Source organism: Lissotriton vulgaris, chromosome 4_1, assembly GCF_964263255.1.
Source record: "Lissotriton vulgaris chromosome 4_1, aLisVul1.2, whole genome shotgun sequence".
Taxonomy (NCBI): Eukaryota; Metazoa; Chordata; class Amphibia; order Caudata; family Salamandridae; genus Lissotriton; species Lissotriton vulgaris.
This window is the reverse complement of record NC_141691.1, coordinates 1,758,966,709-1,758,991,044: the sequence shown is the minus strand read 5'-3', so window position 1 is coordinate 1,758,991,044 and position 24,336 is coordinate 1,758,966,709. Positions and strand designations below refer to the sequence as shown.

Here is a 24,336-nt window from a genome sequence, read left to right as displayed (position 1 = left end):
ATTCCATTTTAACTCGGACTTAGCGACAATAGCTAAAGTCTGTAAAGAAAGCACTTAATACAAAAGAACAAAATAAAACAGCAACAAAAACACAAAAAAACAGGCCAGCTCAAAACAAAACAACCACAACATATTCCAGAAAAGCAAAAGCACAATAACAACACAACCACACTACAAGAAATTAACATTACAAAACACCAGAATAGCATAACACAATATTGCAACACAAAAAAACACAAAAGCACCATGAACCAACGCAACACACCAAAATAACAAAATGTAACAACTACAAACAGTTCAAAACAGCAAAACATCTCAACATAGAGGCCCAATAGTACTACAGAAAAACACCACCCTAACAGAGCGACATACAGCACAAAGCCACAACACAGCAATGCAACTCAACGTAGACAAAACGATGCAACACAATAATAAGACAAAGCACAATAGAATAAACAATAACAAAATAGCCACTACATAACATTAAAACACAACAATGACACCAGCAATATAGCAACACAAATTACTATTCAACAACACAACAATTCAATAACAGTACAACTTAAAGATGCACCTCAAACCAACGCAAGCCTCTGTACAGTAGCACACCAACACAACAACAAATGGCACTATAAACATAAAGCCATGAAACCACTGAACTACAGTACAACACAAACAGGCATGGACAAAATCAGTAGACCTGCCTATGGGAAGTATTGGCATTGTCATTGTTTATTTAACCATGTTGTACAGCATGGCAGTTGCTGTGCAGCATAGCTAAATGTAAACATAACAGTGTTATGATGTGGCCAGCACTTTTTTATTGCGAGAGGGAACACTGCACTTTATTTTTATTGTGGGATAGAGGCAACGTTGAGCTAGGTAACACAGCGGGAGGGTGAGGGCTAAACACGGATGGATTATGGAGGGTATGGTGGGAAATTAGTGATATGATGCCAGCTGTGTCTGCATCTTTTTTTGGTACAACAATTGGGAGGGGACATGGACAATGGAGGGAGGGGCAACACAGACAATGGAGGGCGGAAAAGCATGTGGGTAGCAACACAGACAATGGGAGAAGGGAGAGCTGGAGGAACATGCAGGAGGGAAAAGTGCACGAGGGAGAGAGCTGAAAAACATAATTATTGTACATTGCTTCAACACAAAGGAAAAAATAGTGCCTAAAAGTGAGCAGTGGAAGGACACAAGGAATGCGTCCATGTCCAAGGGAGGTACAAACATAAAAAGAAGAAGGAAGCCTACTGCAGCTGACCAATACAAATCAAGCAAATAATAGTGACAATGAAGCCAATCAATTGTAATCAATGGGTGGTCTCTCTGCCCACTGTTAGAAAACAATCTGTCTAGCATGAGGCAGTAGTCTTAAGTGAGAGCTAAAAAAGAACACATAACACAACACATTTTCCTCACATACACGTCACCATGCTTTTCCTGGAGAACTGTAGAAAGGCAAAAAATGTCAATGAACTTTAAACACAACTTCTAATTCCGACGAGTATTGAATGAAAAATAACCCTCATTAGAATGACGGTGTAACTTCAGATCCAGGCCTTAATTTTCATACTTGCAAGAAAGAAGCAAGATTTGTTGCAAATTTAAAACAAGTTAAGAAAAAAAAGACTATGTGAAACACGAATTTTGCAAATCCTTAATGCAGCATCTATCTGAAAACAGAAAGGCAGAAAGAAATATGTCCTGCACCAGTTACAGTGTAAAATAAAGCATAGATATGCTTTCCGAGGTCTTATGTAGTCAGGGCTGTTGACCTGAAGGGTTTTTCTGCTGTCTGAGGCCTGAGAGGTTGTCATTACTCCGCTTTCTGAAGCATGGGTTTCATGGGTTTGTAATATCTTACCAAGGGATGGTACATCTGTTTCTAGAGCCTACGACTGCTAGGTTTTAGGAAGGCTGAGAGATAGCTCTGTTGTCTGTGTCCTGAACCTGTAAGTTCTAGGTAGAGTCAGAGGCAGCTTTGCTGCCTAAAGAAAAATTGTAACATCTATGTACCCCGAGAGATCAAACCATTGTCATAACCCAAAAGATAGGCCCCTTGAGCAACCTGAGCTACAGCTCTGCTGTTTATAACTGAAACACCTGTAATTTGTGGTATACCTGAAGGCTATCTCTGATATGTAATACATATAAGGTCCTAGTCTGAAGGATAGATCCACTGTCAAAAACCAGAGTATGCAAACATGTGTAACTTGAGATATAGTGCTGCTGTCTAAAGCTTCACACTGTCAGGCCAGCACAATCCTAGAGCCTGGTCTGCTGCCAAGTGCTTGTTATGTCTTGTCTCTTGTTCCGCAGCCACCTCACGATTTACATAATCACTTAATTAATGTACTCACTCATGTCCCAACCTATAGACTAAGTTATAGAGTACGTACAACACTTTTCAAATAATAAAACGTGAAAAAAAGTCCACAAGAGGCAGACAGCTACATTTTCCTTTATAAGACTGCACACATTACTATTCTCAAAGCGTTTTCTCCCAAACATTAACTGGTTGGGGCAGCCTGCGTCTGTGGAGTGTGTTATAATTGGGTCTGGTCATACTAATCCGTGTTTAATTTGTAAAAACATAAGTGCTGATGCCCTCTTCAGGAGGCATTGCAACTTAAACCATCCATTGCCCCTGCCAACTTTGGCAATAACAATCCCAGCACAACTACTTGCCATCGTGCTCCCTACAAGTCTGACAATTAAGACCATCCCAGGCCCCCAAAACTTTAAGAATGGCTTAGTCGGCAGATATTCATTGTTTTTAATGTATATGGTATTAATATACAACTGTTGTTGTTCTCAGTTCTACAATTGACAAACAGCACTACCATATGCAGACCGTTATAAGTGTAGGTGGTGCCAATTAAGTGCCGGATCGGAGCACCGGATACCACCTGCTCAAATTGAGCACTTTTAGAACATGCTGAGAATAATATTGATGGCATCACTTTTCCGGTTACGAGAAAATGAGACTTGTTCTTGACCTGACGGATCTTTCTTTTTCATTTGTTTATGCTGCAAGCAAGAATAAAGTGAAATGTATGGAAATGTATCAAAATGATTTTCCTATAAGACTTTCAGACAATGTTCCTCAGCTTTGAGGTAAAGAAATAATTGTCATAGTACTCATTTGATTCCACCACATTCTCAACTGGTTTCCTACATTCATTGAAAGACCAGATTCCTACCAGACCTGCCAGGCCTGTTCCTCATGGAGTTGCTTGTGCTCCCATCTGGAGGGGACCTGACCTGGCAGTTTGGGATGGAGTACTCCGATTAGATTAGGGCCAAGACTATTTTGCATATGACTGGTCTCTGTCTAAAGTGGCACAGTAGGCAAACTATTATGCAATGGAATGCCGCCCTAACGTTTACCAATGGATAAGATGAATTCAAGCATTCTTTCATTGATTTTTTTGTTGCACTGGATGTCTTATGTGTCACATGTGCTCCCAGAAGTGGGTCCCATGCTAGGATCCAATCTGCATCTTACTGATGTGGCGCAAGTTAACCAAATCCAGTCTGTATTTGCTTTTGTTCCTTCCTGACAGGATCTCAGCTGGAAGTGTGGGGTGGACCTTCTTTTTAAGACAGTCCCACAAGTGATTTATATATGACTGACCTCTGTCTACAGTGGCACAGTGGATGAAAAACCATGGTCTGGAATGGGAGTCTTTAGTGAACGCCAGTTGCAGGGATTCTGTCACTTTGCTGTTTGTTGCCCTGTGACGTCCAGCAGTACTGGGTGTTGAAACTCTGGGCATACTGGCTTTGATTGAGTACTGAGTCATCAGTTATTTTATGGTCATAAAAACTGGGTAAAGTCTTGTGCCAGCTCGGAAGAGTGATCACAGTGTGGTTCTTCAAGGGTACTTAATCTTTTCAGCCACTTGGAGTCTGGTATAGGAGTGCGCATCCACTGCTGTAGACAAAGGTTTCCTGGGAATATTTCAAAGAATAGTGCAGGCAAAAGTGATATTTCCCTTCTCTTTCTCCACTCTGGGTTCTCTGCCTTTACCGGCTATAGCTACAGCCAAGCGGTGACATTCCAGAAGGGAAAACATACCCACATTGCTTGCAGGGGATGTTTTACAAAAGAGGACTCTTTGAAGACAGTCCTCCGTACAGTAACAGAGGGATATGGTACATCCCTCCCAGGATCAACATTTACATAAACCTAGTTGTTCACATCCCCTACACATAGAAGCAGGACCTCCTTACATGCAGTGAAGACCAAACCGTCCCCTTAATGTTTCTATGGGGCACAGCCTAGGAAGAGAAAGGAAGAATGAATAAATATATGTGTAAATGAATTGGAAAGGCAGACAACCCATTAGAGAGACAGAAAAGAACGTAAGGTGGGTCCCTTTTTCTGGTGTTTCTCATCCGCTGAAATTTGCTTTACCAGCAGGGGCAGCTCCTCAGTTTGAGCGGTGGAGCGTCGCCTTGCCTGCTGATAGCGCAGCAGGCACACACGAATAAGTAAAATAGCATGTTAATGCAATTGTACTTAAATGTCGTAGTGCGAGGGCAGGGGGCGGTGCTGAATCTTGCAATTGCAGGATTACAGCTGCCCCTGCAGTGTGCATGTTGGTTTGGCCGGCTCTATTGTACTATCAGCCTGACATGTGCACTGTAAATTCAGCAATCCCCTGGCTGTGAAACAGCTGGGTGATTGCTGGCACAAGTCCCCAGCCTCAAAATGAGCGCTGGGTTAGCCTGCTTCCACCAATCCTGAAGCTGCTCTCAAGGTGAGAGCAGCTCCAGGATTGGTTTGTTTTGGTGTCAACTGAGCAGGTAAGAACTCCTGTTTCCTGCTCATGGACGATGATTGGGGAGGGAAGTGCACACCCGAGGGAGCAGTATATTGTGAGTTTGGCGCTGTAGCACCCTTCCATATTTTTAGGTCTGGGCTAGCGTAAGACTGTGCACATGCGCAGTCTCGCTGGCGAGACTTAATGACATAGAGTGAGTTTCACTAACGAGGTTAAGCCCTGCCCCTCTTTTCCATTGGCTGGCGTCACCGTTCATGCTAAACGGTGGCCAGCCATTGGAGAAGAGGTCCCAGAGATGTTCTTCTTTCTCTTTAAGCCCCGTCCTTTTCAGACTGGCTTACTTGACTTACTGCTGTGGTAAAAGCTTTCTTATCTTCTTTATGGGGCGAAACAGATGGCCCTATAAAGAAGATAAGGAACCTTTTACGCCAGCAGTAAGCTCTAAAAGAGAAAAGGCTGTGTCATTGCGAGTGCTTGTTTCACAGGCCACAGGGAGCAACAATGACAAGGCACGGCCAAAAAAGTGAAACATATGAAACGCAACTAGAATCATCGTCCAGTACGAAGCCCCGTTTTTGCAGCAGACTGAAAGATTGGAGATCGCTCCCTGTGTGCAGAAGAAAGAAGGATGTACTGTTTGCTCTAACGCATACATAAATAAAAGGGTCCAACATCTCTATCTTGTATCTTTTTCTTTATTCGGACAGCCACCACAAAGGAAGCAGTGCCTTTTCCCTTCGGATTAATTATTGAGCTTTTCGTTTAAGAATTTCATCTGCCCCCACAAGAGCCTCGCAGCTTGCGGCAGCTCCCAACCCAAACACGCGGGGTGTGCGATAAAACAGTGCCCCTCCTGCCAGCGGGGGAAGCCGTCACCTGGCAAGGGTAGGAATTACGCAGCGGGAGGCCACCAGCTCGCTCACAGCGCTCTTCCTGCCAGCGTGGGAAACGTCACCTGGTAAGGGTAGGGATTACGTGGCCGGAGGCCACCAGCTCGCTCACAGCGCCCCTCCTGCTAGCGGGGGAAACCGTCACCTGGTTAGGGTAGGGATTACGCGGCGGGAGGCCACCAGCTCACTCACAGTGCCCCTCCTGCCAGCGGGGCAAGCCGTCACCTGGCAAGGGTAAGGATTACGCGGCGGGAGGCCACCAGCTCGCTCACCTCGGGGTGCAACACAGGGACGCAGCTCGTCCTCTTTCTCGTACTCCTCCATACCGCTGTCAGCCATCTTGGTATTAACCCCCAGCGCTGCCTCTTCCTCCCCTTGGATGCACATTAATGAATAAGATTTGCTCTCCTGTTGCGCGATTGAGCAAAAAAGAATACATACCAATGCGTCACAATCACCCACAACATACTGCAAAGGACTGTCAAATGGTTTTCAACTTAATAAAAACAAACAACAAAAACAGGACAACTCATGGGCAGTACTACAGTACTAATTAATTTATTATTGTCTTTCCACTGCTCAAAATAGGTAATAGCACACTTTTTTCACTTCTTCCCCTGTTATGGGAACTGCGAAAGAATGTAAAACAAAAGATCATTTGAAATACTCATGTCACCCATGATATGACCTCTAGCTCTGTGTGTGGCTCAGTGTGTGTGTGTGGCTCTGTATGTGTGCAGCTTTGTGTGTGACTCTGTGTGTGTGTGTGGCTGTGTGTGCGTGTGTGTGTTTGTGGCTGTGTGTGTGTGTCTCTGTGTGTGTGTGTGTGGCTCTGTGTGTGTGTGTGTGTGTGGCTATGTGTGTGTGTGTGTGGCTCTGTGTGTGTGTCTGTGTGTGTGTGGCTCTGTGTGTGTGTGGCTCTGTGTGTGTGTGTAGCTCTGTGTGCATGTGTGGCTCTGTGTGTGTGGCTCTATGTGTGGCTCTGTGTGTGTGTGCTAATGCAATAGGTACTACTCTCACTACTCACTCTACTACTCACTCTACAACTCACTCTACAACTCTCTAATACTCCCTACTCAGTCTAATACTAACGCTCTACTACTCACTCTGCTACTCTCTACTCACTCTCTACTACTAACTATACTCATTACTACTCACTCTAGTACTCTCTACAACGCTCTACTACTCACTACTACTCACTCTCTATTAATAACTATTACTTTAGTATTCACTCTACTACTCTACTACACACTCTCTACTCCTCTACTACGCACTCTCTACTACTCACTATTACTCACTCTACTACTCACTCTCTACTACTTATTCTCTCCTACTCACTTTCTACTACTCTCTACTCTACTCTACTCACACTCTACTAATCACTATCTACCATCTACTACTCACTCTGTACAACTCTACTAACTCTATACTAATCACTCTACTACGCTCTAATACTCTACTCACTACTACTCTCTACTACTCTACTACTCTACTCACTAATACTCATTCTCTACTACTCACTCTCTACTACTCTCTACTCTCAAATCACTATACTACTCACTCTACTACTAACTCTATTGCAACTCTATACTACACACTCTATACTACTCTCTACTACTCACTCTAATACTCTCTATTACTCTCTACGACTCTCTAGTACACTTTATTAACTACTACTCACTCTCTACTACTACTCTCTGCTACTCACATGCTACTCCTCTCTACTCACTCTCTACTACTCTCTAGTACTCTCTATTCACTCTCTACTACTCACTCTCTACTACAGACTCTAACTACTCTCTATCTACTACTACTCACTCTACTCAGAACTGACTCAATTACTCTCTCCACTATCTGTTACTACTCTCTACTACACTCTAGTGCTCTCTAGTACTCACTAACTACTGCTCTCTAAGCTCTACTTAATTTTACTACTCATTCTCTACTACTCACTCTACTAAATCTATCTACTACCCACTCTACTATCTACTACTCACTCTACTACCCTCTATTACTATCTAATACTCTTCATTACTCTCTACTACTCACTCTCTACTACTCTCTACTACTTGCTGTCTCCTACTCACTCTATACTACTCTCTACTAATCTATACTACTCACTCGCTATTACTGCCTACAGCTCACTACTACTCTACTGTCTACAACTCTACTCTCTATTAGTCTACTACTCACTCTCTGCTAACTACTACTCACTACTACTGCTCTCTACTGCTCAGCTATTGCCATTGTAAATTACAATGCCATTTATTTATCTGTTTTCAAAACCAACTCATAAATAATAAAGTTGTCATTTACAATGCCAATAGCTTTAACGTTTGCAAAGGCGAGACCGTTGCATTGTAAATGCTTGTTATAGTTGTTTGTAAAAGTATGTTGACCAGCTCTGTTTTCAGAAACGTCCTGAGGAAGCGGTACTCTGGCTGCGCTCTCAGATAGGTGCCCCGAGTGTATCTGGGCTGCTGAATTTCAAGCCGGCCGCCACAGGGTTGTTTGCGGTTGCTCTTTTGTTGGCAACGTGTCTTGACATTCTCTGATGGAAGGTTGCTGGAATGATGGCTAGTCCCCCAGTTCAGACCAAAAACTGAATTGTTTCAGTGGAGTCAAACAATGGCTGTTGTACACAAACTCGGCGGGTCCTATTTTATCAACCTCAGTCGGATAAAAGGATCAGCAGTTACTTTTGTTGAAACTGTGACCTTCTGATTAATCCTAGGTTTTTGCATGAATGCATTACCTCCTCATAAAAGCATTGAACTTGGAAGGAGGAGCTCTGGACCTGACCCCAGTAGTCCGTGGCATTTGGTAAAGGCCGGTGCTCAGTTTGAGGATTCTGTGTCCCACCATGAGGCTCCCTTTGGTCTGTCAATCGGGGCGTAATTAAAAGCACTCAGGGTCACATAAAGTGAGCATGGGAAGGGCTAACCTAAGGTGTGGTCTGAGCCACACTTATAGAGTAGACCTGCTCACACTGAACTACCCTCTCAGCTGGGGATCTCACTATACACAGCACAGAGGGAGAAGCATAGTTTGCCCCAGAGTGAGTTCGCTTTCCCTCCTCTGAACTGGCCTCAGTGTGCGGTGTAGATAGTCTCCCCATTTCCACCCCACGGTTCCTTTTTTACCTGATGTGTCACCCACCTCCATCTTAAAGCACATTACCAAACAGTACCGGCCCTCTCTACCACAACACTCCCTGCATCTTATTTAACTGCAGCCTTCGGTTATTCACTCATCCCAGCAAAAACCATCAAGAGAAAGTGGGCACAAATATTCCTTGCAGAAATAAAACCTCAAACTGTTTCTTTCTAAACGGGTTGAATATAGAGCACAAATGTCCAATACAAGAGAAAAACGTCGTTTGGGATAGGAATGCCCAAACCTTTTACCAACTAATTTCAAAAACGATATATATGAAAGTCCAGCGTCTGAAGTAATTTTCCTAAGCCTTGTTTATGCCTGCTTTTTAAAAAATATATATTTTTATTGTCTTTTACATAGACACGGGGTACACAGAAGTATGAACATATATAGCATTACTTGCACATAGAGCACTGTGCCGGTAAATTGCATAGCTCATTTTACGTGGGTGATCTTCATCATCCTTGGGTGTTTGGTTCAAGTCCGTTGTGCTAGTTATCGTTGTAAACATACTCCTGGTATGGCTTTGGCGGCGCTATGCTTGTTCATACACATATAACATAAAACATGTAACATATAGGTGTTCGCAGTTTGTTGGTGATCGGCGTACTACATCCTGCCTGGTACTTTCCCTGACGTACACGTTACCTAAGGCGTTTTGAATGGGTCTAGCGCTTTATCTAGCGATGCCAACATCTGTCTGCTTGGTTTCCTCCATGGAGTATTTCTCAGTGCTGTGTTGTCTGCCCCTCTCAGGAATGTCACCCAGCTTATCCACCCCTTAAATGTCGCTTTGGCGGTGTTCTTCCATTTGGACAGTATAACCTTGATGGCGCTAGTTAGGAGAAAGTCTAGAAGGTTCCTGTCTTGCTGTGTGGTGATCTCGGTGTTAAAGAGGGCTGTTGTCAGAGTGTGGAACTCTCTCTTAAGGTTGCAGCCTAGTGTTTAGTTGATGAAATCGAAGACTTTATCCCAGAATTTTTTGACCTTGCTACACAGGAATATTAGATGGGCAATGTCCCCTGTTGCCTTATTGCAGTTCCAACATTGGCTGTTTTCTTTGAGGTTAAGTTTTGCCAGCTTTGTTTGGGTCCAGTGTGCCTGGTGCAGTAGTCAGAATTTGCTCTGTGCTAGTATTGCTGAAATTATATTATGTGAGGGGGAGGTCCACAAGCAAGGAAATTAGTTCTTGTTCTGTGAGGGTTCTGCCTATCTGGGTTTCCCAGTATTTTATGTTTTTGTCATTGAGTTTTGAGGTGGTTGTTCGGAGGAGTTTGTATATGTGAGATATGTGGTGCCTCGTTTTGTTTAGGTCTTCTGTGAATTTGAAAATTGAGGGGGTTAGGCTGCTGAAGTTCGAGTAAACAACCTTTACAACGAAACTTTTACAACACACTACCATTACGACGCAACTTTTACAGCGCAAACCATTACAACGCATTGCGCTGGGGGGCGCTCTAGGATAGGGAATAGGTTGAATGTACTATCCAATACCTTCCCTACTATCCACGGGGACTGGAGTTGGAATAGTAAATTAAACTATTCACTATCCAGCGCCCCAAAGCACTATAAGTTGGAAAGGCATGCGTTGTAAAAACCGCGTTGTAAAGGCATGCGTGGTAAAAGCATGCGTTGTAACGTCATACATCCTGAAGGTCGCCTTTGTGATCGCTGTCCCAATGGACAGAAAGTTGTATAGCTCAGCTTCTTTGTATAGTGGGCTGTCCGTCAAAACCTTGTGATGCTTTCATTGAGACGCCTCTTTAAAGCCATCTACACAAAGTAACACAAAATGGCGTATAGCAGATTTTGTGCTGTGAAAGGGCCACCTTTCGTGCTGGATAGTAAACAGCATGCACCCGTTAGCAATGCTTTGCCCTGCGCTAGTGCTGACTCAAAGCCTCATAATTCCAGCCCACTGGGCCATCCTGCCAGGTGCTGTTGCTCCGTCATCCTACAGGCGAAGGAACTTTCTAAAAGTTAGTCCTGCCCATGGCTTCAGTGGCATTTTGTTTCCTAGTGAAATTGCCATTGTGGGTGGAGCCTGGGTGGTGTATGGGCTGTTGGCTTTATTTCACTAGTCACTAAATGTCAAGAAAGCACACCACGGATCCGGTAGGTCTCACACATTTTCCACTCCTCCCGTCCACAGCCAGGGCAAATGGGGAAAGCAAAGCTGCTGTCTCTCTGTTCTCTCAGATCTCACATTCCACCACCTGCAGGAACTTGAGCACTCAAAGCAGGCAAAAAAGGGGAACACAGCAGGCTTTACTACCCCCACCTGTTTCCAGTACACAGTGCTGATTTGCTTGTTACAACTCTCATTTCATCTGCATTATGGGAGACCAGTAACAGACCTCTTCATCTCATCCTAAGGTCGACTGGCGCGTGCAGGCGTGGGCTGCTCCCTGAAACACTGTATAACTGTATAAAATCGTGACAAATAAACTCGTCAGCTGCAGTGGAAATTACCTATACCTGGTAGATCAAAATTTGTTGCCACCTGTTAAAATGTATGTATGCAGTCGTGCATTTCATTCAAACAGGTGGGACCTGATAGAGGCCTATAGGAATCCATTGTTGAACCTTGGTCACCGCAGGCTAACACAATGTCAGAAGCGCGACGGATGAGAGGATTTCTTTTTTTTTTTTTGCACACGTTGAAAAATAGCGCACTGTACAGAAGCAGATAGTGTAGCACACTGGTGTACAGACACAGATATATATCAGACATGCACTTTACACAAAAGCAAAATGCTTGTGCGCCCTTTACTTAAGAGCTGAAGAAGGCCTCACTCTTTTTCCATTCGGATGTGTGATTGAACTAAGGGTTCACCACAGAAACCTCAGGAGTCCCAAGGAAGATATACAGCCTCACACCTCAGTGGAATAAACGCAGCAGGGCACAGAAAAGAGACATGATTGAGAGATTACAGTAGAGCCGGCTGGATCCTTAACGCTCTTCATAAAACTCTTCCAAAATTCCATAAGTAAAGAGAAGTAGTTCAAACGTAGAAAAATATGAAGTAAACGAAGATGTCAACTTCGACCAGCTTCCTACAAGTCAGAGTGAAGAGGGTATAACATGATCTGAAGCTCCCAGCATGAGCAGCTGCTGATGGGTGTGGCAGAGGGCTTCTGACCTGGGACCTAACAGTTCATGTACATTTTAAGAAAAAGCATTGTTTGGTACAGGAACTCAGGATAACTGTCCACCTTCAGTGTTTCCAGGTTGGACCGGATGATGTCACTCCTCAAAAGCCACCAAATGCCTCCAAGTGCATCAAACCTTTCTTCTGAGCCAAAATTTACAAATAAGTCACAGTGACTAGGGCTGCACTCATCCTTGCACTGGGAGTTGGCATACCTGCCAACTCTTCTCTTCACTGGAGAGAAGTCTCCTTCAGAAAGTGCCAGGATTTACTCTTTCTAGACATGCAATTTACCTTGTGTTCCAACCCCCTTTATTATTATGTAATGGTGACTGATCAGAAACTAGCACAATAAAAGCAATACAACAAGCACCATATTCTTCAATCCTAGAATTACACTAACACATGCTGGTTGCATAGCAATATTGCAGCAACCTTCTGGCCTCATCACTGTCCTTCCGAAATCGTTGCGCTCAGACCAGCTGGTGAGAAAAACATTCCACCTTTTTTCAGACATGCATCAAATTGTGATTAGTAATCCGAGGGTTTAGAACAAGCAAATGAGAGGCATAGCAGAGGTTTGGCCCAGCTCACAAATATTTCCTACAATCCAAAAACAGGGCATACCTGGCCAACATAGATGCAGCCAAATCAGTGTCAAATATCGGGCAACCTAGGCACGACATTACCGCCATTTAACTAAGGCCAACTTTAAAAACATGGAGGTCCAGCAGAGAAACTTTTCTGAGTGTCCCCCATGTGCTAGGAGAAATCTCCAGCATGCTACAGATACTTATTATGCAGGTCCTGGAAAAGGACCCCACTTTGGGACAGTCTATCTCAAGAAGTTCTGCCATGCTGCTATAGCATGAACTTCCACTGCAGTTTTTCTTGCTCCATGAAGCGGCTCCCGTCATACAGTGGGAGCTGCTTCAGGGGAAAAATGGCTGCACATTAATGGGCTTCTTTAAATATAGGCGACTTAAGTATGGCGGCCTGGCTGCTGCTGGTATAACATTAAATGAGCGCTTAACTCTGGGTGAATACAGCTCTTTTATACGCGGCTCACTTACCCATAAACATGAGAGAGGCATTGGTGAAGCAAAAGGGCTACATGTCCTACAACCACTTTAAAGACGTAGCAAAACACTAAATGTTGCCATTGGTCACAGAAAGTGATTTAACTTAAGCCTCTTAGATGAACCCTGCCTATATTCTTCAATTTATGACTGATGGGCCTTGACTGGCAGGACAGTGAATTGCATAACAAAGATACTGCAGCCAAAACCCCGATCTTGTGTGTAAATTGATCTCCATTGTGTACCACTTCTAGCTTTACCACAGAAACCACATGACTTCTCGCTTTAGTACAAAATGGTGCATGATAGTCCATTCACATCATAAAACTGAGGCCGGCATTGTGCAATACTACATATTGTTCTACTAAGGACACACATTTCAAATTAGTGATATCGGTACTGACCACCAAACTGACACATATTTTCACCACTAATTATTTACAGTTTAAAAATAGCAAATCGAGGGCACGAACAGTAAAATCTCAGGAGACACCAGTGGTTAGGAAATGGAAAAGTTGTGCAGAGATCATCGCATTGTACGACATCAGGATGACACCGTTTGGAGGTTTCCTCAATAATATTGAAGAAGCTCGCACGTCACTTCATTACACTTACACTGATAGGTTTAGGTGCTATCAGTCGTATAAAGCTAAAGGAACGATAGTGTCTTTATGTCCATTCAAGTGAAGTCTCAATCCTACCGTTTCAGGCTAATCCCACCATGAGTATACTGAGATGGTCAACGCAGCGTGTTCTATGATGGTTGATCAATGGATCATACCGATATACAAGCAGTGACAGTAAATGAGACTTACTTCTGACATCCCATCTTTGTAGGACTCGCTGTAGGTGCTGTCTGGAGTGCTGCGCTGGTCATCCTTCAGGTAATCTGAATGTGGTACGATACTGGGCACCTCATACGACGACTGCTCGAAGATAACCCCTCGGTGTTCCTCACTTTGCCCCCTGGAGTAATGTCCCGCAGGGGCTACAAACACAGGAGTGAACTCTTCTGCTTTCACAACTGCAATCCCTGGCACAGATATGGCCGTGGGACTCACAGACACACTGGTGCTGAATTGTTCTCTCTTCGAAGACTCCAGATGTTCTGGGTTTAAAGAAAGATTGACTGGCACAGTCTTTAAAACTTGGACTCGATTTTCTCCTCCACTCACATTACTTGGAGTGTCGTGATTTCCTACACAACTTCTGCAAAAAACACAAAGAAGCAAATAAGTTAATCCAGCTAAAAATATATTTTCACCTGAGAAAAGCTGCGTTTGATAGACAACACAAAGACATTTTTCGTAGAATACAGCAGCATAAGCCATTACTCCATCCCACTCTGTGTGCACTTGTGTAACCCAAACGTTAGGTCAATATCATTATTTAGGCCCAGATCCTTGTACTGGGGTGAATGTATGACATTGTTCTACATTCTGTCCATCAACTGTGTTTTTTGCAATATCATTATTTTATGACATGGTTCTGTGACAAGAGATTTAACTTAAATGTAATTTCCAATTGAAAGGCATGAGGTCTTGAGGTGAACAGTCCTATCCTTTGATATCTTCATGGATGCACAGGGTGTGGTGTCAGATACAGGTTAGACACTTGGGCTGCTCACTTCCCTGTTTCTTATAACATAAGAAACTCTACTTGTGTAATTGGTTTTGATGCCATGTCCCGTGCTAGAAGGCACTTCTATATAGTTATCACTATTTCTGTGATGAAATCCTTCTTAGTCTTACTCTCAACTGCCGGATACCCCACAGTCATTCTTATCTTTTGGCTCCAGGTTCTTTAACTACAAATAAACTTGTGTTTGATAATCTCTTCTACTTTATTCATACCATGGGTACATATAATCCATTTTCCTTTTGGAGATGTGGTCTCTATAAATTGCCACACTACTTTAGATGATATCTCATCAATAGTTTATACGCTGGGTGAAATAAAGGGTCATTTTCTATTTGAGGAACTTGTCTCTATTCATCCCATTTCCCCATCTCTCTTTATACTGCTTGCCCCATTGCTTCGAAACTTTAAGGTCCTCAGATATGGTTCCTCAAGACCCATCCTTTGGGAGATGGCCTCCTCTCTCTTCCTTCCCATCCTGTAGTGCTTCTGTGTGTTTCTCTGCCTGGGGTTTTCAAAACTTGTCTGCACTGACTCGTTCTTATCCCATTTCAAACACCCTCCTGTAGTACTGACTCCTGGAAGGTCTGTGGGTGATTGCCATCCAGATCCTTCTTTATTGTTGTCACTACAGAACGTGAGATAGTCCATCGCTAGTACAGACCTTTGTAGCTCTACATGAGCCTCTCTCTTCTGACAGAATGACCATCATGTATTAGCACACTCTGCGGTCTATCAGTCTCCCACACGTTTCAACGCCCTACTGCAAGAAGCTGAAGACCTGGCTCTTCAGCTAAGACCCAGCAGACGGCCTTCACACATGTGCCAGCACCTGGATACCCCTTGGGTGATAAGTCACGCTTTAGAGATCCTGATAAGATAACACATAGCCACACCAAGAGGGCCTTGCCTGACTTAGTTGTCAAAGACCAAACTCCTAGTAAGTGACATGCATGACTCTTCCTTGAACTAAGTACTTCTAATCGTCACATTTATTTATTTAAATGTTTATTAATGACATTTCATATAGTGTTAAACTTCCAAAGCCTCAAAGAGCATGAGGACCCTATCATGCTTGTCTGAGAAGAAGAGGCAAGTTTCCCAAACAGTTGTGTGAACTGCCAAATATGTACTGCTCCACAGAAAGAAAACAGTTTTCATACTCTCTCATCTCCTAAAGGAGATGAATCATAGATCCAGGACTCTGCGCACTCTTTCCCAATACATCGCAGTTATCTCTTTTGGAATTAGTCTAAAAACAGGAAATGAAGAGTCAAAGGACACTTTTCAATCACAGCTCTGCTCATGGTGAAGGACAGTCACCAGTATCCTGACCGTTACAAACAAAGCACGCACTGTATTGGACCAGGGCAAGGCCCTCATTGGTTTCTCAATGTCATTTGACATTTTCAACAATACTGACCCTAAGCTACCTCTGGTACTGGGAAAAACCTCTCGCAGTGGATCACTTCATAACCCTCGGACAGGTCACCTAAAATACAGTGGCTTTCAACGTATCTCCCGCAATCTGTATCATTCATGGCATCCCAGACATAACAGAGCTATCACTGACCTTCTGTCATGCCTAAATGGACCCTTTGATGTATGTTTGTAAAGGTTTCAACATGGGTTACCATGTATGCACTGACAGCTCCCAGTTTTAAGTAAGATTACTCAAAGACCATTGGCATGTAGGTGACTGCATAAGGTACTGCATCAACCCCCCTTCAGTCCCCCCCTTTCTGCACTCCACAGATATGTGCAATGTCATCAAAATCTCAGCCAGTGAAAAAATACAGAACATCGGACAGCACTTTGACAACACCAAACTTGCTTCAACTTTCACACCCACCTTTCCCCGTAAAATCCCGCCTTCAAAGCCCTATGACATGCATATCTCACCAACATATTCAATCCCATCAAAGTCACTTGTTATGAAGAGGATGTCTTACCCTCTTCCTTCATTGAAGCTCTCTCTGGGGATGCTCTCCTACCCATACTCACCATTGTCAATGCCTCCGGAGCGCCGAGACACATGTCCACTCAGGCCGCCACCGCCATGTTGGCCACCACCCCCTCAAAACAACTTCTTATGAAGATGATGTCTTACTATTGTTCTTCATAAAAGCTCTCTCTGGGGAAGCTCTCTTACCCCTACTTATCAGTGTAAAGTCTCTTGGACTCAAGGCATCTTCTCAGAAGCTCTCAAGATAGCCCTGTTCTCCCACTCCTAAAGAAACCTACACTTGACTCTGATGACCTCGCCATTGACTAGCCCATCACTGACCTATCATTCATCAGCAAACTAATTGAAAAAGTAGTTTATGGTCAACTCCAACATCACATTAATGGTAACAATCTCCTGCATGAACACCATTCTGGCTTTGGATTACACTGCAGCAAGGAGACTGCTATCTTACACATCGTAGACAATGCCCATGTGACCACGATGAAGACAACCCCTGCCTCCTGATATTGGTGAACCTGTCAGCCGCCTTTGACACAGTCACCCATTCCACTCTCAACTCACCCTTGAGTCTCGATTGGGATTCACCAGTAATGTCTTTTACTGGTTCTCCTCCTACCATTCCAACCAACACCAGTTTTGTTCACATGCGCACGCCAAGCTTCCAAAAGATCCCTGTCACCGGCAGAGTTCCCTGAAGGTTCCATACAGTATCCTTTTATCTTCAAACTCTACATTGAGCCACTTGGTGCTCTACTCACAGACAGATATCCAACTAATGCATTAACCACCATCATTCACTATAAATCCTTACTTAGTTTATAATGACATGCAGATTTCATTCATCATGGCGTACCATTTTCTTTGCAAAAAGATTTTAATTATTTCAAGTTTATCCACTTTTCCGTAATCATGCCACGTAATCAACTTAAATCAAATGAAATAATAATTCTGTTATATACAACAACAAAAAACAAAGACACACTTAAATGTATTGACAAAATCATGTTTGTATAATTTACATGGATTGTGGTTGAAAAATAAAATCAGATACTTTATGTAAATGTAAATTGATATAAATGTAAATTGATACTTGTATAGCGCACTACTCACCCGCAAGGGTCTCAAGGCGCTTGTACGAATACCGCTGTGGAACCCATCCTGGCTTTCCCTTTGAGGCGTCCACTCCTGGTCATCCCCAAGGTGGTGGCCAGGTATCCTTAGCGTTGTGGGGGCCGTTGTGGAGATCAAGCAAGCTATTGCCCAGAGTTGCAGAGTGGGACTCCATGATTGGAAAAGGCACCAAGGCGAGATTTATCAGGTCCGTGGAATTTTGAGCCCAAGACCCACCAAGGCAGGGAATGGAACCCTTGTCCCGGGCTAGACCTCTGCATCAGGGTCTGCCGCTCTAATCATTGAGCCACATTTTCCAACCATATCCTACTTAAACCACGACTTCATCACCTGACTTCTAGATTTTATACATCAGAATCCTATTTGAAGTAACCAGCATCAACATTCATATTACTACTTCAAAAACAATAATGTTGTGCCAAATGTGGGTACTCTGAAAGGTGTCCATGAGTCTCCTTGTTTTTTATAAAGTCCATAATGGTGGCACCCAAGTACTCCTCGGTAGTGCCAGTGCTTGTCGATCTAACAAAGTGGACCACAAATGTAATGAGGTCTTCCTCGGGACACAACCAATCCTTTAAATCAAGGCAGGTATGTCCAGTGCCTGTGAACCCTGCTTTAGCTTAGTTAATGATAAAGCTGGGATTGAAATTACAGAGTCTTTAAAGTTTGCCTTTTTTTCCAGTCTCAAAGGCTGAGACTTGCATTTGTTTGCACAGTCCACACTGGCCTCTAAGGTGCTCATGCATCCATTTCCTTCAGCTTTTCAGAGACGTCTTCGTTGCTTCTATGCACACAGGCTTTTGTGAGATCTTACCTCTACCGCAACAAAATTACCTCTCTCATCTTAAAGTGTTGTAGACCAACTCTGGGTGACTATATTGTCACAAGAGACTATTCATATTCTTAATATTCAATCAAAGGGTTTTACTAGATTGGAAATTGGGAACAAAGGATGAACATATGTAGTAATGAAGTCATTTTGGAGACATCTCTTTTCCTACCTTACCAATCAGCCCTTGTAACTCACACTATAAATGCAGCCTGAAAATATATCATTTGGTTTCATGTTTCTCCTATAACAATCAAATTTCCCGTTAACTAGCTCCTAATCTGTTGCTCGCACCTCAGTAAACTCGCCAGAACATCTTGTTATCTCACACTGATCAAGTCACAGGCTTTCAAGGTAGGTCCATAAAGGCCTGATATAAGATATATATCCATGGAAATTTGTATTAGTGAAAATATTTATATTGTAGTAATCAGCATGGTTCAATTTTGTATGGGTTAAGACCACAGGAACAGCGTTATTGGAAGGGCACAGGAGGCCCTCTGATGATGTCTGTGTTCCTATGTAGGTGTTTTTGGAAAAGGTAAAGTTATATATTTTTATGTGATTGATTACACACACACATTTGGTGGTGTGCTGGGTTTAATGTCCAATGAGTGGGCATTGAGATTATAGGAATACAGATCTAAAAATATCCTGAATGTTGCACATCAGCTTTCGGTTGGGGCATCCCTGGCTATACCCTTAGGGTATTTTTGGTGTGGGTCTGACGAGTTATTGGACTAGTTTTGACTGTTGCTTGCTGTGCACAAAATGTTTTAATATGGACTATATGTGTGAAGTGTCATACAAAACATATGCTAATTTTATGTCTGGTCTTTGGTAAATGTTTTGGTTATTTTAATGCTATGTCCATCATATATAATATGTTTTGTAACATGCTGTGTTTATGTTTGTTTTTAGTATTAGGCCATTGTCCCTCCCAATTAAGGGAATATAAAAATGTTGTGAATTTTAAACTAGAAGATTCAAAAGAAATACTTTGAGTCCTGAAGAAGGTGGTTTTAAGCATTCTAGCCCACCGAAATGCATTGATGAGCATAAACGCTCATTTCTAGTTACATTTGGTCTTTGAAATATGAAATACATATTAAAAACCATGTTTTTACTAGTGTTATTATGAAGTCTTTATTCTTCTCTGTTAACTTTTGGTATTGTTGGTCGTTTTATATCTATGAGTTACATGTGATTATATTTTAATAAATAATATAGTGTTGTTTGACTGTGGTCCTTTTGTATATAAAAAAAATCTTCACAGGTTGCGTATGTTCTGTGAAGGTGGGTATTTTTATGCCTACGAGACTTCTCAGTTTTGTATGTTGCACTGACCCTGTTCCCTTGGTTCTCAGGGGTCTCTCTCTTTTGTGTCTTTATAGGTCGGATCTAATGGAGCAAGGACTCGCGAAAAAGAGACTTGCTTGAATACAATCCTCTCCCGTAACCGCTAACCCCGTATTAAAACTTGTATTGTGGAAATAACATGCATTTACAGGACATTTGAGTATAATATTGAAGCTTGCCTATGTGTCTTACTAACCAGTAACTCAAGAGTGATTCTAAAATGGCCGCTAACCGGAATACCTTAGTGCGCATGCGTCTACTCCATGTACGTAGTATGAGGTATCTATGCTTGGAGGGAAACTTTCTGCACTTGCGCAGTAGCTAATAAAATGGCCACTTGAAACTCACATGCTTGCCACCTGCTTGCTGAAAAACTAAACCCAGCTATTATACTAATGCTAATGCTGAAAGAATAATAACAAGTAAATGGGATTAGAGTAGAGATAGGTGGTATACAGTGAAACCATTTATTTTTGATTTTAACATTTGTCTTTTTGACTCTTTCAGTAGTGCTTGTTACGGGTCTAGAGTCCTGAACCACAGTCTATTCCCTCTCGTTCTACCACACATGCGCAGTGAACCCAAACTGAAAGACGCAATGTCAACTTGAACATCGGCCAAGGCTGCAAACTGTTACTTACATGGAAACCGGAATGACAGTCCACTGAAATGCATGGGAACTACTGTTTTTTTCTCTAATATGTGACAATTACATTGTGAATAGGGGTGGGAATAAAGATTGATGTATAAAACATAAGGAGTGGGATTATAAACAAAGAGCTGAAAGAAAATAATGGGATATAAGCATGGTGTGATGATCACCTACCTTTGCCTGTCCAATCAGAGTTAGGAGTTTCATACATTTGAAACATTAATGGGTAGTACAAGCATACAGAAAGGTATAATTGAGGTAGTTCTTAGTTAGTTAAGTGAGACTGGAGATGGAGATGCTGAAGTCCAGACCGGGATGCTGTCAGAGTGATGAGTGATGCTGAAGAAGAATCGAATTACTGAACCAATTATCTTAAGCAAATTAATTTAGAAGAACATCGCAAAAGAAAACTTGAGGAGGAAGTGAGTGTCAGAGAGGGGTGCTACGCAAGTGTCGGTGATAGAGAGGTCGTCTGTCCTGTCCTGATTCCTGTCTTATTTCCTGTCCTGAAGTCTTTGTTCGCCAGACCTTTCCTTGGGGACCCTTTCCAATTCCCAGGCCTGGGAATTGGTTTCCACACCATACTTGATAATTATATCCCACGCGGCACTGGTATGCTGCTGCACAGCTTAGCGAGACGTACACCACCCAGTCCCGCATCCTATCTCCTATACCCACACTTCGTACATACATGCACCTCTCCCCAGTTTTTACGTCCCGGTTCCAAGTACCACCGTTGCATAAAGTCTACTGATCCGTTTCACACATCACTGATGACATAATGGACTAATACAAATGCAGTATATCAATTGCTTGTATGTCTTGTTACATAACTTGTTATGCTCAAATTATAAAATGCCAATAAAAATAAGTTTAAAAAAAATAAATACTTGATAATTATATCTATATCTGTATATGCGCTAATGTGCTTTTCTCTCTATCCTCTCCCTTTCAATCTGTATATGCGCTTATGTGCTTTTCTCTCTATCCTCTCCCTTTCATGCAGTGTCATTGCAAAGTATAATTAAATGCAAATTTGATTGATTATTTGAATCTTCCTTCCTGTGAGAGATGGAGTTTATTCTGTACTGAGTAAGTGGTTCGCATGAATTTAATCTAAGATAAAAATTTAAAGGACATTCCGACTCTGTGACAATTTCCAATGTGTAAGTATATTGAAATCTTATGTCATTTCTCCACCAACTAGTTCCAACTAATGGTCCATTGACCAGAGGAAAGAACTTTTGATCAGTGAAAGATTAGTTAGGGACTTAAAATAACTAATCTAGAGAATTACAAAAACATAACCCCAGCGGTTATTACCAGCGTGTCGTGAATGAGTTTATGGGCCCAGGTGAGTATGTGGTATTAGATTACCTTTTGCCGGTAACCCGCTGGATTAGATCCATGTCAGATTTTCAGGATAACCACTGTTTATGTAAATATGTTCCATGAGCTAATTGTATGTCAATATATTTTATGGTGATATTTTGAAAATATGGCGTGGTCAGGCCCTTTCAGACCCTCAGTCCCTTGCTGGATATCGCTAGATTGAAGGAATTACTCCCTGGTGGGACATACTAAACGTGTTTTGTTTGCTTGCTCACTGCCACAAGTTACCGGCTTTGGACCTGCGCTGGTGTTCCGCTCTCTCTCCGCCGCTGCAGCCTGACAGCAGTCGCTGAGTGGGGGAGAGCGAGAGGGTTCAAGAAAAACTACCCTTCCCAGCTGCCCCTGCCCCTGGACCGGAAGCTGTATCCCGAACTAGCGCGCCAGGTGGCGCATAAAAACCAGCTCTACATCGGTGGAGCGGGGGACATACTAAACCTGTTTTGTTTGCTTGCTCACTGCCACAAGTTACCGGCTTTGGACCTGCGCTGGTGTTCCGCTCTCTCTCCGCCGCTGCAGCCTGACAGCAGTCACTGAGTGGGGGAGAGCGAGAGGGTTCAAGAAAAACTACCCTTCCCAGCTGCCCCTGCCCCTGGACCGGAAGCTGTATCCCGAACTAGCGCACCAGGTGGCGCAAAAAAAACAGGCTCTACATCCGCGCTGTGGGAGCGCCGGGCTTAACCCGGGCAAAGGGCGGGCCCTCTACAGCCCTCAGAGGCCGGAGAAGGCTGGGCTGGGCCACCCCCCTAACATCGCTATTGGATTGCTGTGAGGACAACATATTTATCTAAAGGTACTGTCAACTCCGATATAAAGCCCCTTGGCCCCAAAAGTGCTTGGTAATATTGTTTGGATTTTAAAGTTGGAAAGAGATAACTTCCACCTGGTGAGGACACTTCTCAAATCTGACAAGCATTGACTACTAAAGAATGAGGAAGGTGACTAAAATCGCCAAAATGCCCACGCTACGTTCAAACACCAGACTGAAAGGCCATACCGCAGCCCCTACCTAGCTTAACAGCAATAGACAAGATGTTGCAACAAACGATAAGAGCAGTAGCTACGGCAATCGTAAACACTGAAAGAAGGTTATCACTCACACCCACTGTATCCATCCAAGACTTAGGAGGGGATTGTTCAGTGGTTGTAACAGATGCTCCGGACATAAGCTCCTACTTAACGTCATCTTATGCTGAGCTTCCCTGCGCACAGGCACCCACAGGGACCCCCATAGTGGTTGAGAACACTCCTATAGATCTAAATCCTCCCCCTGTTCCGGAAATGTTGACAATAAGTAATACAGGCCCGAGAAGGAATAAAGAAACTTCAGCAAAAAAGAAAAAGGGTAAAAGAAACACTGCCAACCATAACCTGCTGACACCAACATCCAATACCACACCAGGCATACCCTGTTGGGTGGCAAATATGGTAGCTGACCTACAGGCATGTCTGGAACAGACTATTATCACTCATATCAAAACCCTGGTGTCTAAGATTGATAGACTAGCCTCTATATTAAATAACAGGGGGGTAGGAACGGCAAAGCCGGCGGTTTCCGTTGGAATCCCAGCTCCGGCCAAGCAGAAGAGGGACATATCAAACAACACACATAGGGATAAGGTGGCACCAGCAGTTAACCCTTCCACCTCAAATCTAAAGATGGGAACACATCCTACCACTTCCAAAAATACCCGAGTTCCCTCACCCCCTTGTCCTACCACTACCCCTCATGACCATACCCACCAGGGAGTGGGAAAACCTACTTCCGCGAACGGTAAAATGGGCCCCAATTTGAAGGAGAGCAATAATGTGACCAAAAATACCCTGCCTAAAAATTTAACAGACAAACCAGGCCCAGCTCGTTTCCCGACCATAAACCTCCCCCCGGAAGCCCTGCCCTTTGTTGTAGTATTAACAGGTGTTCCGCCCTTAAAGGAAGGGAAAAGAGAAAACCATTCTGTGTTAAAAAACAAGTGTGTGCAATGGTTAAATGTTAATAGACCCTTACCCCCAAACATCTCAGGGGAAATACTTGCTGTCAGAAGAGGGGAGTGGATTGGGAAGGGACTAAAAACGGTAGCAGGAGACATTATAATAATACATTTTAGGGACACTTCGGCTGTGGATTATATCTGTAATGCCCCTTCAGGTAGTTCAAACACCCAAATATACCCACTGCACCTGTCATATTTTATCCCACCACACCCCAGAGACCTGTGTATATAAACAGGGCCGGTGTCAGCAGGGATTATTATGGCCCCCAAAATAGAGTGCAAGAGTGGCG

General features: G+C 43.2%; 1 protein-coding gene across 2 annotated transcripts in view; it reads right to left on the bottom strand.

The window, feature by feature from the left end:
• GRHL2 (grainyhead like transcription factor 2) overlaps positions 1-24,336 on the bottom strand; it is a 452,715-nt gene that overhangs the window by 266,122 nt on the left and 162,257 nt on the right. For both annotated transcript variants that reach the window (XM_086966065.1, XM_086966066.1), the window contains exon 4: positions 13,898-14,291. In XM_086966065.1, the coding sequence (XP_086822191.1) occupies positions 13,898-14,291 (394 nt within the window). The remainder of the gene's footprint in view (positions 1-13,897; positions 14,292-24,336) is intronic.